The 14,212-nt window shown below is 41.1% G+C and overlaps 1 protein-coding gene across 1 annotated transcript in view; it reads right to left on the reverse strand.

Moving 5' to 3' along the window:
- Window positions 1–462: 462 nt before the first annotated feature.
- The window catches only part of GFRA4 (GDNF family receptor alpha 4), a 320,254-nt gene continuing 306,504 nt past the window's right edge, over window positions 463–14,212 (reverse strand). The window contains exons 7-9 of the mRNA XM_075189927.1: window positions 9,389–9,523; window positions 5,443–5,600; window positions 463–1,903 (exon numbers count right to left, since the gene is read on the reverse strand). Coding sequence (XP_075046028.1) covers window positions 1,760–1,903; window positions 5,443–5,600; window positions 9,389–9,523 — 437 coding nt within the window. The 3' untranslated portion in view covers window positions 463–1,759. The remainder of the gene's footprint in view (window positions 1,904–5,442; window positions 5,601–9,388; window positions 9,524–14,212) is intronic.

Consider the following 14,212-nt stretch of genomic DNA (forward strand, 5'->3'; position numbering starts at 1 on the left):
CCTCATCGTCCCATCTAGGCCTCTGTACCATGCTGCAGTCCATCACACCACTGTGGTCCCAACTTAGCCTATGGCCCCTTTTGTATTACCCCATCCCCTCCCTTCCAATGTAAGCTCTCATAGGAACACAATATCTCCGTCTCCCTCACTTGCCCGTCTTGTCTTTTTCTGAATTGTTTCTATACGCCATGCAATTTGTTCTGTTAATTGCATCCATGCATTTAATATTCTGCTTAACTGTACCCATCGTTGTGCTTACTTCTCTCATGTATGTTTTAGCTGTGCTCTCTTTATGGCGCTGCAGACCCTTTGTAGCACCATAAAAATAAAAGATAGTAACAATAAAGAAAATAATAGAGCAGTGGAAATCTTTAAATAACAACTGCATGTGTATCTTATCCACAGAATCAAGAATGTCATGTTAAGGACACACACCACAAATTAGACAAACACAATTAAAAACATAATTTGACTCCCAGAGTTCAATAGTACAATTTAATGCTACTTTAAAAAAAAAAAAATCCCAAGATTAACAATTATATTGTGTGTGGATCGGATTCAACTCTATTTCTGCATAAAGGAAAAAAAAAGGTTAGGGGGGAGGGAGAGGGGGACAACCAAATTCTGATAAAAGACTTTTGTTGACTTGACTTGAAATAAAATCTTCTTATATTGTGATAGCATTTTGTCCCATCTTGTAGAAATTGTCTCATTGACCATCATGAAAAAGGTTTCCCGGGAAGTTAAGGTATACGATAAGGATGAGAGTAATTTTCAAAAATGGTTTGGGAGCGGAATGTTGGACGTATCTCTGGCGGAATTTGGATTTAAATGTTCCGTGCGGAATTCCCCCTATATTTTTTGTTCCGCCCAGACTTCTCAAATATTATACCCAAACCACACCATATAGCAGAATGAATGGACAACGACGTAATCCCCGTTTTATTTATGGACTATAAATGCGGAATGCAAATTTATAAAAAGAGAGCAGCATGCCATTCCGCGGACTGGTGGAGAAAAGGCGGGATGCGAAGTTAGCATCGATGGAACTTCGCGCCTTTGAGAAACGGCTCGTTCCGTGCAAAATTTCTGGGACGTTCCGCTGCAACTTTGCTCATCTTTACTACACAAGCACTTTAGATGTTCAAAAAACTACACGAAGATAAGCCAGTCTTGAAAAATGCAGCCCGTCTTTCCTTGTAAGTTTCTCGGTCTCCATTTTCCTTCACAGATAAATCCATTACATAATATTTACACAGTTCTCCCCCCTCTGGGATGTAGAAAATAAGAGTTCATATAATGCAAACATAGTAGGATTTGTTACATTTTTTATGCATTTTCCTACGCACTATTTGATTTAAGAACATAATCTCAACAATTTCATCATATATTTAGATCATTTTGATTTTAGCGCAAATCACATAATTCTTGTCCTTGTGCTCTGCTGAGTCCTAGTAGACGTTTGTCTCTTATCTCAGAAGCTTCGGAGGACTCAGGCACCACTGGCAGAATTACCACGCAATGTTCTAGATCTCCAGGTGACACCACCTGACCTTCTCCTGAAACGTTTCTGAAAAATCACTTTCGAGACGCGAAGAGATGTATCGATCATTTCAAAAGACAATAAATGAAAATAGGGACTTTTAAGATTACCATGAATTAACAATTAAAAAAAATAGAGAAGACACAGTTTTTGTTTTTTTTCTCCCAGCAATTATTATTTTTTTCGGAGCATAAAACAGGGAAAACTTGACTGTCTTCAGATAAAGGTCTGAAAAAATATAGTGACGAGAAAGGAACATCCACCACTGACTAACTGGGAACCGGAAGAAGGGACCAGAGAGTTGAAGACTTCTGACTTGATCTCATTGGTTCCTACTAAAAAGGGCTCCTCCTTTGAGACCTGAAGGAGAATAAAAAAAGGTTATCATCTAAGTAACAGGCTTTTGTGGATCATCACCTTATCAGCTCTCCTCCATTACTTTAACCTCTATGCTCTCGAACTCTACCAAATTCAGAAATCTTACCTCTATTAATTTTCAACAGCTTTCAACATCTCTGTAACACCTTCTATTCACAATTTCTACGTTCTCCTCTCCTGATATTGCTGTACCACATCTTCAATCCCTAGAAACAGCCCTTGATCATGTGGCTCCGGCTACTCATCACACTCCGTGTAAACTTTGTTGTCAGCCCCGGCACACTAATGTAACCCAACAGCTTCAAAAACTTTCTTTCAAAGTAGAGCACCATTGGTGTAGATCTTGTACAATCTAATGATTTCCTCACATTTACTGCTGTCTGTCACTCCTATCAAAATGCCCTGGACAATGCTAAACAAACGTACGTCCAATCTCTCATTTCTTCCCAGGATTGTAACCAAAAAAATCATTTTAATGCATTTAAATCTCTTCTCCACCTGCCCACCCCAAACCCTCCAACTACTATCAGTGTCCAATATCTTGATCCTACTGCAACTGATAAGATCTGATATGCAATGGTATCCTCTTCCTCGACATACAACCTTCTCAATTCCTTCCTCTGGCACCTTCTCTTTATTTGATCCCGTAAATAGAGATGCAGTATCTACTCTCTTCTATCTTCCTACCCTACTATTTGTTACTTGATCATACACCCTCACAGATCAGTTGATCCCTGTCTCCTGTGCTCATCTCAAATTAGCTAAAATCTGTAATCTCTCTCTCTCTACTGGTATCTTTCCATCATTATTCAAGCCTGTGATTATTACTATTGAGAAAAAATAATATTCTGACCCATCTCTCTCTCTCAGCTCTCAAACTACAGTCCCATCTCTCAGCTCTCACCCTCTCCAAGCTTCTTGAGAGAATTGCCTACACTCGCCTTTCATGTTTTCTTTCCTTATACCATCTATTGGGCCCTCTTCAAGCTGGCGTTCATTCTGAACACTCGACAGACTGCGTTGACCGAGGTTGTCAGTGATTTGACTACTAAATATAAAGGCCATTACTCTCCTCTATTTTGGCTGGATCTCTCTGCTGTATTCAACACTGTTGACCACTCTCTTCTCATACAATCCCTAGGTCTTCAGGACACTGGTTCTCATCCCACTTATCTATTTGTTCTTTCATTGTTTGTTTCTCTGAATTCACCTGCTCTCTGCTTCCTTGTCCATTAGAGCACCACAAGGCTTAGTCCTAGGTTCTCTACTCTTCTCTATCTATGCCAGCTCTCTTGGAAAAGTAATAAGATCCTTTGGATTTCAGTATCATCTCTATGTGGGTGATACACAAAATTATCTCTTTTCTACAGATCTCTCACCGTCTGTTTTGTCCCGCGTTACTGCCTGTCCTTCTGCCATTTCATCTTGGATGTCCTCTCAAATTCAATCTTTTGAAAACAGAGCTAACACTATTCCCACCAGCTAACAGAGGGTTAAGCGTTTACTTGCTCTTTAACATATCCTACATATCTATTTCTGTTGACAACATGACAATACATCCTACCCCACAAGCTCGTTGTCTGGGTGTGATCGTTGACTCAGAACTATCCTTTTTTCCCCACATCCAATCTATATCTATATTCTGTTACATACATCTAAGGAACATTTTCACAATACACACATATCTCACATAAGACACTGCAAAAATTTGAATTCATCCACTCTCCCGCATTGACAATTGCAGTTGTAGCCTCACTGGTCTTCCCTGAATAAGACTCTCACTCCTGCAATCTGTTTTGCACACAGCGACTAGATTGTTTTTCCTTGTAAATCGTTCTTCCACTGTTGAGCCACTCTGTCAGTCTCTACATTGGTTGCCTGCTTATTACCGAACCCAATATAAAATACTTCTACTAACATACAAGGCCATCATCAAAACTGCACCAACATACATCTCCTGACTCGTTACAAAATATCTTCCAATTAGACACCTTTGTTCTGCACAAAATCTGCATCTTTCATCCTCATTACCTCCTCCCATTCTCAGTTACAGGACTTTTTTTGGGCTGCACCCACTTTGTGGCATTCCCTCCTTCACACAATAAGACTTTCCTCTAATCTTTAAAACCTTCAAGCGTTCTCTGATAACTGACCTCTTCAGGCAAGCTTATAATACTCCTCAACCACACTCTTAACCTCCCTAATGTACCTTATTACCTCCCTTTACACAGTTCACACAAGACAACAACCCTCTGACTCCTGATCAACATCGCTGTTTGCCTGGATCATAGAGCCCACTAAGCCCTTTGCAATCTTGCTGGAACAATATGTAACATGTAGCACTTACCCTCATGTATCCAACTTCCATTGTCCTATGAATTGTTTTTAAATTTTATTACTGTGTTTGTTCCCAATTGTAAAGCGCTACGGAATATGCTAGCGCTATATAAATAAAAATTAATAATAATAATAATAATTAAGTCCCAGAATACAAAAAAAAAATGCATTGAGTTCTATATTTTTCATATTTGACTTATCTATTTACCTAAAATAATTGTGATTGGTCTATTTCAGTTTCCCTGTAGTACATTATTTGGAACAAATTCATGGCTGGATCTACGTAACTAGAGCCTATGGCAGTGATTCCCAAACTGTGTGCCTAGGCAATATCACAGGGGTGCCTTGGCCAGGGCCAGTGGTAAGCAAGGCAGGGGGCTACTTGGTAATTATTTTGGCTTAGGGTGCCTTGAAAAAATTTCTAGAAACCCTAAGGGTTCCTTGAACTGAAAAAGTTTGGAATCCACTGGCCTATGGAACTTTGCAGTCGTATTGCTCACTGCTGATAGAAGCCGACATTCCACAACATGCACTCACTAAACCACTTCTGTGATAGGCTATGTATGTTTAGGTTTCAAGTGATTGGTTGAGCTGGTTTCCAGTCCACCAATCTGTACGAAGCCTTCCTGTTCCAGAGAGATGTATCAACAAACTGTGGGGCTAATTAAAGGAAATTTGCAGTGATAGGTTCTTATCTCACCTTGCCCTATACAACAACAGGTTACCGCCATTAATATCACTGCTGGTGACGCCGTCGCTGGTAAGATTTGCCAGGTTTTTGCCGGCACTGGCTTCACCAAATTGGCTCATGCATATGTTAAGATGCAGTGGCAAGTATTTTTTTTTTTTATAAATCTCACCCATAAGAGATTTATTTTATCACTGCAATAAGTCCTGATGAACAAAAATCATTGATAAAAATGCTCTAATCATCTTGTGCTGCCGTTAATGTTAAAATGTTGTGATTGGCTACTGGTGGTTCTAGCCACGTAGACTTCAAAAAAAGGTTACACATGGCATGCAAGAGAATGAGTACAATAGGCGATCTAACCCTAGTCATATGCACCTGCACAATAAAATGTGAACTGTTGGAGTTGCTGTTACTTTTAAATCACTTTTAAAAGCAGATAAAATAATGCTTCCTCCTATCCGTCCTTCCGGTGCACAGTTCCAGCACTCTTTACCTTTGTGGGCTGTACATGGACTATGTCGCTCTCCTTGGCTGCAGGAACAGAGACATTATGATATTTCTCCTCCTTGTGCGCTGGCGTTGGAGAGGCCAAGGATGGATTCAGCGCCAAGTTTAGATTGGTCCCATTGCCGAAAGCATGAATAGAGTTCTCTAAAACACAAGAAGCGAACACAAGTTATATATGATCTTATTGCTTTAAATTACTGAAGAAAAGTTACTAAAAGTGAAACCTCTGATATAGAGATTTTTCTTACACAAAATTAGCAATAAATATCGCTGAAGGCCAGTACTGAGCAGTCCTGCGTTTTATTCCTGAGCAGTCATTAGCCAGTCTGTAGGAAAATCAGTTTTATGCGTCTGATCAGATGTTCAACATAACTCACCGCTGATTGCCGACGCCATTAAAGAGGCCAATGATTGAATCAAACAGGCAAAGGCAACACATTAATCTTTACACTCTCCAGGCAGAACTTGATCTCAGTGCCGACTGCACAGCTGCTGCCTCCGTCTAATCTGGGCTGCGGGAATAGTCTTGTTTTGTAAAACTTTCAGTAAGTGTGAGTGTGTAGATGTGTAAGTGTGTGTAAGTGTGTAGATGTGTAGGTGTGTGTCAGTGTATAGATGTGTGAGTGAGTAGATGTGTGCGTGTGATGGAGTGTGTAGGTGTGTGTGTGTAAATGTGTAAGTGTGTAAAAGTGTATAGATGTGTGAGTGAGTAGATGTGTACATGTGTAGGTATGTGTGTAAATGTGTAGGTGTGTGTGAGTGTCTAGATAAGTGAGTAGATGCATGTGTGTAATGGAGTGTGTAGGTGTGTGTGTATGTAGGTGTGTAGTTGTGTGCGTGTGTAGGTGTGTGTGTAAATGTGTAGGTGTGTGTGAGTGTACAGATGTGTGAGTGAGTAGATGCATGTGTGTAATGGAGTGTGTAGGTGTGTAGTTGTGTGTAGGTGTGTGTGTAAATGTGTAGGTGTGTGTGAGTGTACAGATGTGTGAGTGAGTAGATGCATGTGTGTGATGGAGTATGTAGCTGTGTGTGTTTTTAAGTATGTAGATATGTGTGATTGAGTGTGTAGGTGTGTGTGAGTGTCTAGATAAGTGAGTAGATGCATGTGTGTAATGGAGTGTGTAGGTGTGTGTGTGTATGTAGGTGTGTAGTTGTGTGCGTGTGTAGGTGTGTGTGTAAATGTATAGGTGTGTGTAAGTGTCTAGATAAGTGAGTGAGTAGATGCATGTGTGTAATGGAGTGTGTAGGTGTGTGTGTATCTGTGTGTGTAGATGTGTGCGTGTGTAGGTGTGTGTGTAAGTGTGTAGATATGTAGGTGTGTGTCAGTGTATAGATGTGTGAGTGAGTAGATGTGCGCGTGTGATGGAGTGTGTAGGTGTGTGTGTGTAAATGTGTAGGTGTGTGTAAGTGTATAGATGTGTGAGTGAGTAGATGTGTACATGTGTAGGTGTGTGTGAGTGTCTAGATAAGTGAGTAGATGCATGTGTGTAATGGAGTGTGTAGGTGTGTAGTTGTGTGCGTGTGTAGGTGTGTGTGTAAATGTGTAGGTGTGTGTGAGTGTACAGATGTGTGAGTGAGTAGATGCATGTGTGTGATGGAGTATGTAGCTGTGTGTGTTTTTAAGTATGTAGATATGTGTGATTGAGTGTGTAGGTGTGTGTGAGTGTCTAGATAAGTGAGTAGATGCATGTGTGTAATGGAGTGTGTAGGTGTGTGTGTGTGTGTATGTGGGTGTGTAGTTGTGTGCGTGTGTAGGTGTGTGTGTAAATGTATAGGTGTGTGTGAGTGTCTAGATAAGTGAGTGAGTAGATGCATGTGTGTAATGGAGTGTGTAGGTGTGTGTGTATCTGTGTGTGTAGATGTGTGCGTGTGTAGGTGTGTGTGTAATTGTGTAAGTGTGTGAGTGTATAGATGTGTGAGTGAGTAGATGTGTGAGTGAGTAGATGCATGTGTGTGATGGAGTGTGCAGGTGTGTGTGTATCTGTGTGTGTAGATGTGTGCGTATGTAGGTGTGTGTGTAATTGTGTAGGTGTGTGTGAGTGTATAGATGTGTGAGTGAGTAGATGTGTGAGTGAGTAGATGCATGTGTGTGATGGAGTGTGTAGCTGTGTGTGTTTTTAAGTGTGTAGATATGTGTGATTGAGTGTGTGTGAGTAAGTAAGTGTGTAGCTCATATTCACCAACTTTAAAATGTTGGTTTCCGGGAGCCTGCGAGGTAGGTGGGCGTGATGGGGGGGGGGGGGGGGGCTCCAAAATGTGTGTCATTTTGGACCCGCTGCCCTGTGACGCAATGACGCAAGCTGCTGCCTCTGTCTAATCTGTCTAAGTCATTTGACAGTGTGGGGGCGGGGCCAAACACTGGGATTCACCGGGAATCGCTGCGTTTGGGACCTAATTCTGCCCACTTCCCTAGAAAGTGGGCAGATCCGGGAGATTGCCACACTCTCCCGGGAGTCCATGAGACTCTTGCAAAATGCGGGAGTCTCCCAGACATTCCGGGAGAGTTGGCAAGTATGGTGTAACTGTGTGTGTATGTAGGTGTGTAGATGTGTGTGTAGGTGTGTGCACATTGGGCCTAATTTAGAGTTGGAATCAAATATTATTGTTTAAAGATAAGTCAGCCGCTGTGAAACTACAAGTCCCAGCATGCTGGCAGCTAGCAATGGACAAGCCGGTGTTGTCCGAGCCTGCTCTAAGTTGGAGTTCACCTAATTAATGGTGGCAGCCAAATTCTATTTTAAATAATAGCCTGTCATATTACTCTTTTTTGGACTTGGTGAAGGCTACTTACATAAAGAGTATTGTGTATCCTTCCCTATAATGTGCCTCCTTGTATCTTTCAGTCTCTTGTCTTATATTAGATAGTAAACATTTACCACATGGACTGACACTGGTAACTGAGAAGGTGACGGAGGGAGCAGTAGAGGACTATGGCAGAGTAAGAGGTGAGATGATATCAGGGAAAGAGAAAGAATGAAGGGCCGGGTGTAATCACAGTGGACGTCTTCAATCTTGAGGTTTAATCACAGTGATAACAAATGAATTAACAACCTAATTAAGGGAAAACAATTAACACTTCTATAGGTATATTTTCTTAACTGCGGGTCTGAAAAATTGGAGGTGTTGCCTATACCAACCAATCAGATTCCAGTTATCATTTGTTTAGTACATTCTACAATATGACAGGTAGAATCTGATTGGCTGCTATAGGCAACATCTCCACTTTTCAAACCCGCAGTTTAGTAAATATACCCCTTAGAGAGCACCAGGGACATGGTAAGTAACACACCCACCAAATATAATAAAAGACCATTTGGAATACACTTGGCACCTCCAGCAGGTACAAATATCTGACTATTCTGTAACTAGCCTGTTTGACTAGTAATGTAAAACTACATCAACTGAGCTTTTCCCATTCACATCAATGGGCCCATTCATTTTCAGTGGGGTTTCTATATGTATCACTGGTGATATCATGCTTTTTAAATCTATGGATTTTTGCTGAAATAGGAAAGAAAATCAACTGAGAGTTGGGCCAAAGAAATCCTAATTCTTTAGCAATTTCTATCACTTTTTATTGCTTTAAAAAAGTTTTGAAAATTAACTATGTATGAGATCTCCCCCTATAGGCTATACACACTGTACAAACAGTGGGAGGTAACACAAGTACAATGTGAGCAATATACAACAACCTTCATACACAAGCCAACATTGTTTATCATTATCTCAGACAAGATGAGCTAAATGATTCTTGTTCAACCAACACCAATGTTCCAAGTAAAATGCGAATGAAGCTTTTGGTAGGAATCTGTAGCCGGAACAGAATTCCCTGCTTTAGGAATTGTTGGCATAAGACAAGGTTCTAAAGACGTTTACAGCGGAGAGTTATGATCTCCATGAACCAGTGCAGGTAAGTGTATCTGTAGACTTACGGAGACAGATGTTGTTGGTGAAGAAGTGTAGGAAGTTCTCGCACTCCTCCTGCCGGTTCCCACTCGTGTTGCAGGTGCACCAAGGGGCAACACTTGAGGATGAGTTGTCCACGTAATTTGGGGTGATCGGACTGCCTGCAAACAATGGAGCAAACATAAAATATTAGACATGTTTAACAATGACACACTGGAAATGCCCAGTGATCCCATCTGTACTGTCAAGCCACGCGTGGGGTTCTCAGAACTTACCACTGCATGTGAATAGTCATGCTCAAAATTTGGGGTGCAAGCATGATTATATAACAAAGCACAGCCCTGCGGTGGCATTGGTCAGATGAAGGCAAATGGTGTCATGTTAGTGTCCTCTGCTAATGCCCATTCATACAGGGTATTAGCAGAGGACACTAATGACATCAATGCTAGTCAAACAGAAGACAGCACAGGCAAAGTGCAGCACATTATGAAACTGTGAAAGGATCTCTAGGATCCTCAGCAATAATGGTAATAATGATATGTGAAGGAGTTAAAAATGTTGGTATTTGCCTTAAAAATACATTCAGCGTAATCAACAGCTCCAGCCTTGAACTATCTCAAAGACCCCGGATGGAGGCCTAGGACATGGGATAACGAATGATGGCACTGGGAGTACTGGCACCAGCGAAAGTTGATAAGAAGAACCCATTAAAGTGACATGAAGAGAACTAACTAGCTTTGTCAGAAGATTTATACTTACTCAGGAAAATATCAATCATGACTTTCTATCCTATAACCAGATCAAACGTTTTTTCATCTATAAATGTAGCCTACTAATAAATGAGGACAGCTCAGTTCTATCTTGACATTGGCATGTCTGTGTCTTGATTACTGATCTCCTGGTTAACCAGCATCTTATCTCACTGATATCTGAAGGGACTTGAAAAAGGAGAGGTAAAATTACCCTAACAAAACCTTTGCCCATGTAAGACCACAGCCACCGTCTGTGTCCTTACCCCTGTACTTATTTGCCTTATAACAACAAAGCCTTGCTCAGATATGGGAGTAATCACGTTTTATTCAGAGGGTGGCAAGCTAAATATTTTTTGAATAAGAATTTCAGTACAATTTCAATTTATTATTACTTTACATCCTTATAGATATGCTTAATGACTATAAAATACACCACGTTTACCCGTTAAGTAAAAAATAGGAAGAAAAACGACGTTTACCATTATTAAGCTATGAAAAGTTGACTAATGTCCTATTATTTCCTTCAAGGTCTATGGCTAACCCTGGGATTGATAGAGGTCATGTATCAAATATTTTACAGGGTTTTTTTCTTATCTGTTATATGTTATACAAGTGGGAATTAAAAAACTAGACTCTGGCTGTATGTACATGCAGTAGCCAACGCCATTAGTTTTAAATTTTAGGTGATATTTTTTATCTATTTCAAATTCCCCAGAAAAATAATACTAACGGGAAGATTTCACAGATAGAGATTGAAATGCGAATTTGCTGTTCAGGATAACCCTGTTCAACCGATTTTTATTTTTATTTTTTTTATACATGCAAAATGACGACAAAATAAGCCCTGTCTCCGATCTGGATAAACATTACGTTCCTTGGAGTACGCCTAAAAATGTTCTTCTCGGTTGAAGTGCATCATCGTCCCATTAAAACTATAGGGTGAGACCACCAGATATGAGTTGCTGCAAATGTGCCATAGTGAGGAACAACCCCCAGTCCATTTATTTCATTGCAATAATATTTCACTTTGTTGTCCCGTGCAAGAATAAAGCACTTGTTAAAATGCCTTTGACCTGTTAACACCATCTGGAGACAGCGCTAACAAAAGTGTTAACAGCGTAATTAGTAAACAAGATGTGTCTTCACCGTTGGTAACTCGTTGATGTATAGAACAATGTGATAAAGTGACCTATCGTCGGCAAATATAGAGCCTATATGGAAATATCTTTACTTTTCTTTATACCGCTGCACAATCAGTAAGGAATAAGAATCTAGAGTTAATTATAACATTCTGTAGCATAATGATGTGCCGGGATCCGGGAGATATGTCGGCTTACTTCAGAGAGTGGCTCTGTTTTAACTTTTCTTGTGTGTGTTATAGGAAGGAAATTCCAGCGACTGTCACACCGCATTTTCTGGTGCAGTAAACAGCACCTGACACACTGTACCATACTGCAGACTGTCACCAGTCATTCACACACGGCAGCGTGAAGACCGTAGTGTTAATCTCTCTCCCAACACCATTGCTGAATCTGACAGCAGCCGCTGTTTGCAGCCCCGGGTTGAACTACAGGCCGGTTTGTATCTAAGTAGATTATTAGCTCAAACACAAATCTCTTCTTCAGGTTCTTCTCTGATTATATACAAACGGGAGGTGAACTGAATATAATGTGCCACTTGTGGACTGGTAATCATAAATAGACACATAGGGGCCGATTCAATCCAGTCACATTATTCTAGGAATAACGCAGCGCTAATAGTATTACCGTTAATACAGTAATTTTAAGCAGGGGTTTTTGCTCGCGGCCCCGGGAGCTGTGAGCAAAAAACAGAGTTAAAATTACCGTGCTAACGGTAATACAGCGCAATATTACCGTAGAAATGGTAACAGTGCGCCAAACTGAATTGGCCCCATAGATCAGATCATGTTTCTCCAGAAATCTGACATCTCTCTGACCTCGGACTGTACTCCTTTTTCTGCTGATATTTGGAACCTGACACCCCTGGGAGTCTATGAAATGTGCGGGTTGGACGCCAGAATCCACCAACATTTCGCCGGTAGTGGGGGAAAAAAAAGATGGTTCCCAGCACCGCGTTTTGGAGAAAATAATAAAAAAAATGTGATGCCCTCTTTCTGTTTTTAACACACGGGCCTATTTACAAAACTGCGACCAGTATAAACCTGGAGAATGACCATCGCAACCAAGTTACACAATTTATGAAGGGGTTAAAAGATAAACAGAAAAATATAGATAAGTAAGGTACAAGAGGAACAGCAGAATCAGTAAAAATCAATACAAGAGACTATAGAGAAAACACACAAGAAGACAACATAAGAAGCCACGCCTCTCCTTCTCGCTGATTGGTGGGTCCCGGTTGGTCCCGTCCCCTCCCGTCCCAATGGTCGGACCTCTCAGCAGCACTTTTCAGGTATGAAGATTGCTGCTAGGGACGATGATTGCCCCAATCAAGGTAGAGAGGGCCAAATTTGTGAGAATTAACATTAAGAGGATTAGGGTAATAATTGGAGATGATAGCCGTGGAGTGAAGGGGCAGGTGAACTGTGAGGTGGTAATTGTCTTAGGATGGGGATGGATAGGCAAGTTGGAGATGGGGACTTCAGTGTTAGTAATTTATAAAGCAGTGAAAAGCATTACTAGCCCCCCGAAATGGTGTTAGCTTACCTGTCCCTATAGGGTGCATTGAAGCCAGAAAAGCTTTGCATGAATCACCTCCTGCACCAAATCTTATGCACATGCTTGGACCTTAGCGCATTTCACATTCTGCAGTCCATGACAGCGTAAGATTCTTCAGTCCTTCGCTGTGGCTTCCCTGCACAGTTAATAGCAGCGGTACTGCATTACGTATGGCTACGATTTGCAGCGAGACATAATGAGCGTTACCGCTGCACAACAGCAAGTAGACCCCTTCAGTCATTTCGGGGAATTTAGTTGTGCAACTATCACCTGTACTGTCATCTACACAAAGCCACATAGTAAACAGGCTGTGACCGTGTGGACACCCAATGTACTGGCAGGAGCCTGCTCAATGTGTTACCAAGACACACCCTGTGATGTCATCAATCGCAGGAAGTCTGCCAGCTTCCAATGAGGGCTCCTGATTGCCTCTGAACGATCACATGAGATCAGTGTCAAAGGATCTTCGGCCCACAGGGCATCCCACACCAACAGCTAATATAAATAATGCTCAAGGCATTCATAGACAGAAGTACGAGAGAACGAAAGAGGGCCAAAGTCGTGTAACTAATTTTCTCAAGTATAGTATTTATGTTAGTAACTGTACGTTGGGATTGCCTCAAGCTGGCCTATGAATATTAGATTTTTTCAAAACTGTCGCGGACAATTTAAAGCTGTAGCCGTTTTACCCAGGGGTCCACTGGTTCTGTAATGCGGGAGCACCAATGGCAAGCTGCAATATCGGGGAACAGTGGTTCCCCTGGGAAAATCAGCTGCGTGGAGTGGGGAGTGAGGGGGAGGGGTATATTAGCAAGATATTATCATACTTGATAGTGTAGCTTTCAATGCAGAGATATTTACAGGTTTACTGTGCAATCTATATTAACTCCTAACCTTGTAAAATGTCATTGTGATTTTTGCCCATTCCCCCAGACCTCTTTTCTTTTTTATCTGACTTGAATACAAGAGTTTAAAAGCCCTTTCTCACCCAACATCCTTTCCAAGATGTACAAGAGGACACATCTACAATAGCCAAAGGAACAAACTCACACAAAATTCCCAAACCCTGAGGAAGCAAGTAAAGGTGAAACGCGTTGGTGCAAATGGGAATTCCCACAAGGACACAAAATTTTATACTCAACATCTAACACCAGCTCAGATAGAAATAAGTACATTTCTGAATCGAGTGCCGCTAACCGGAAGTTCGGGAATTGGAACGAAGTTCGGGAATTCCAAACTAAATATATACTTGTAACCTTGTAGCGGCATCTGTATATGTGGACTTATTTAGGGCAAGTCTCATAAGACATTATCTAAAGACTAAAGTACGGTAGCGTTGAACCAACTTTTAATAACGATCGATGATCCGCGAACCACGAAGTGAGGACCGAATTTATCCAGC

This window comes from Mixophyes fleayi, chromosome 1 (genome assembly GCF_038048845.1).
Source record: "Mixophyes fleayi isolate aMixFle1 chromosome 1, aMixFle1.hap1, whole genome shotgun sequence".
In the NCBI taxonomy this organism is placed as follows: domain Eukaryota; kingdom Metazoa; phylum Chordata; class Amphibia; order Anura; family Limnodynastidae; genus Mixophyes; species Mixophyes fleayi.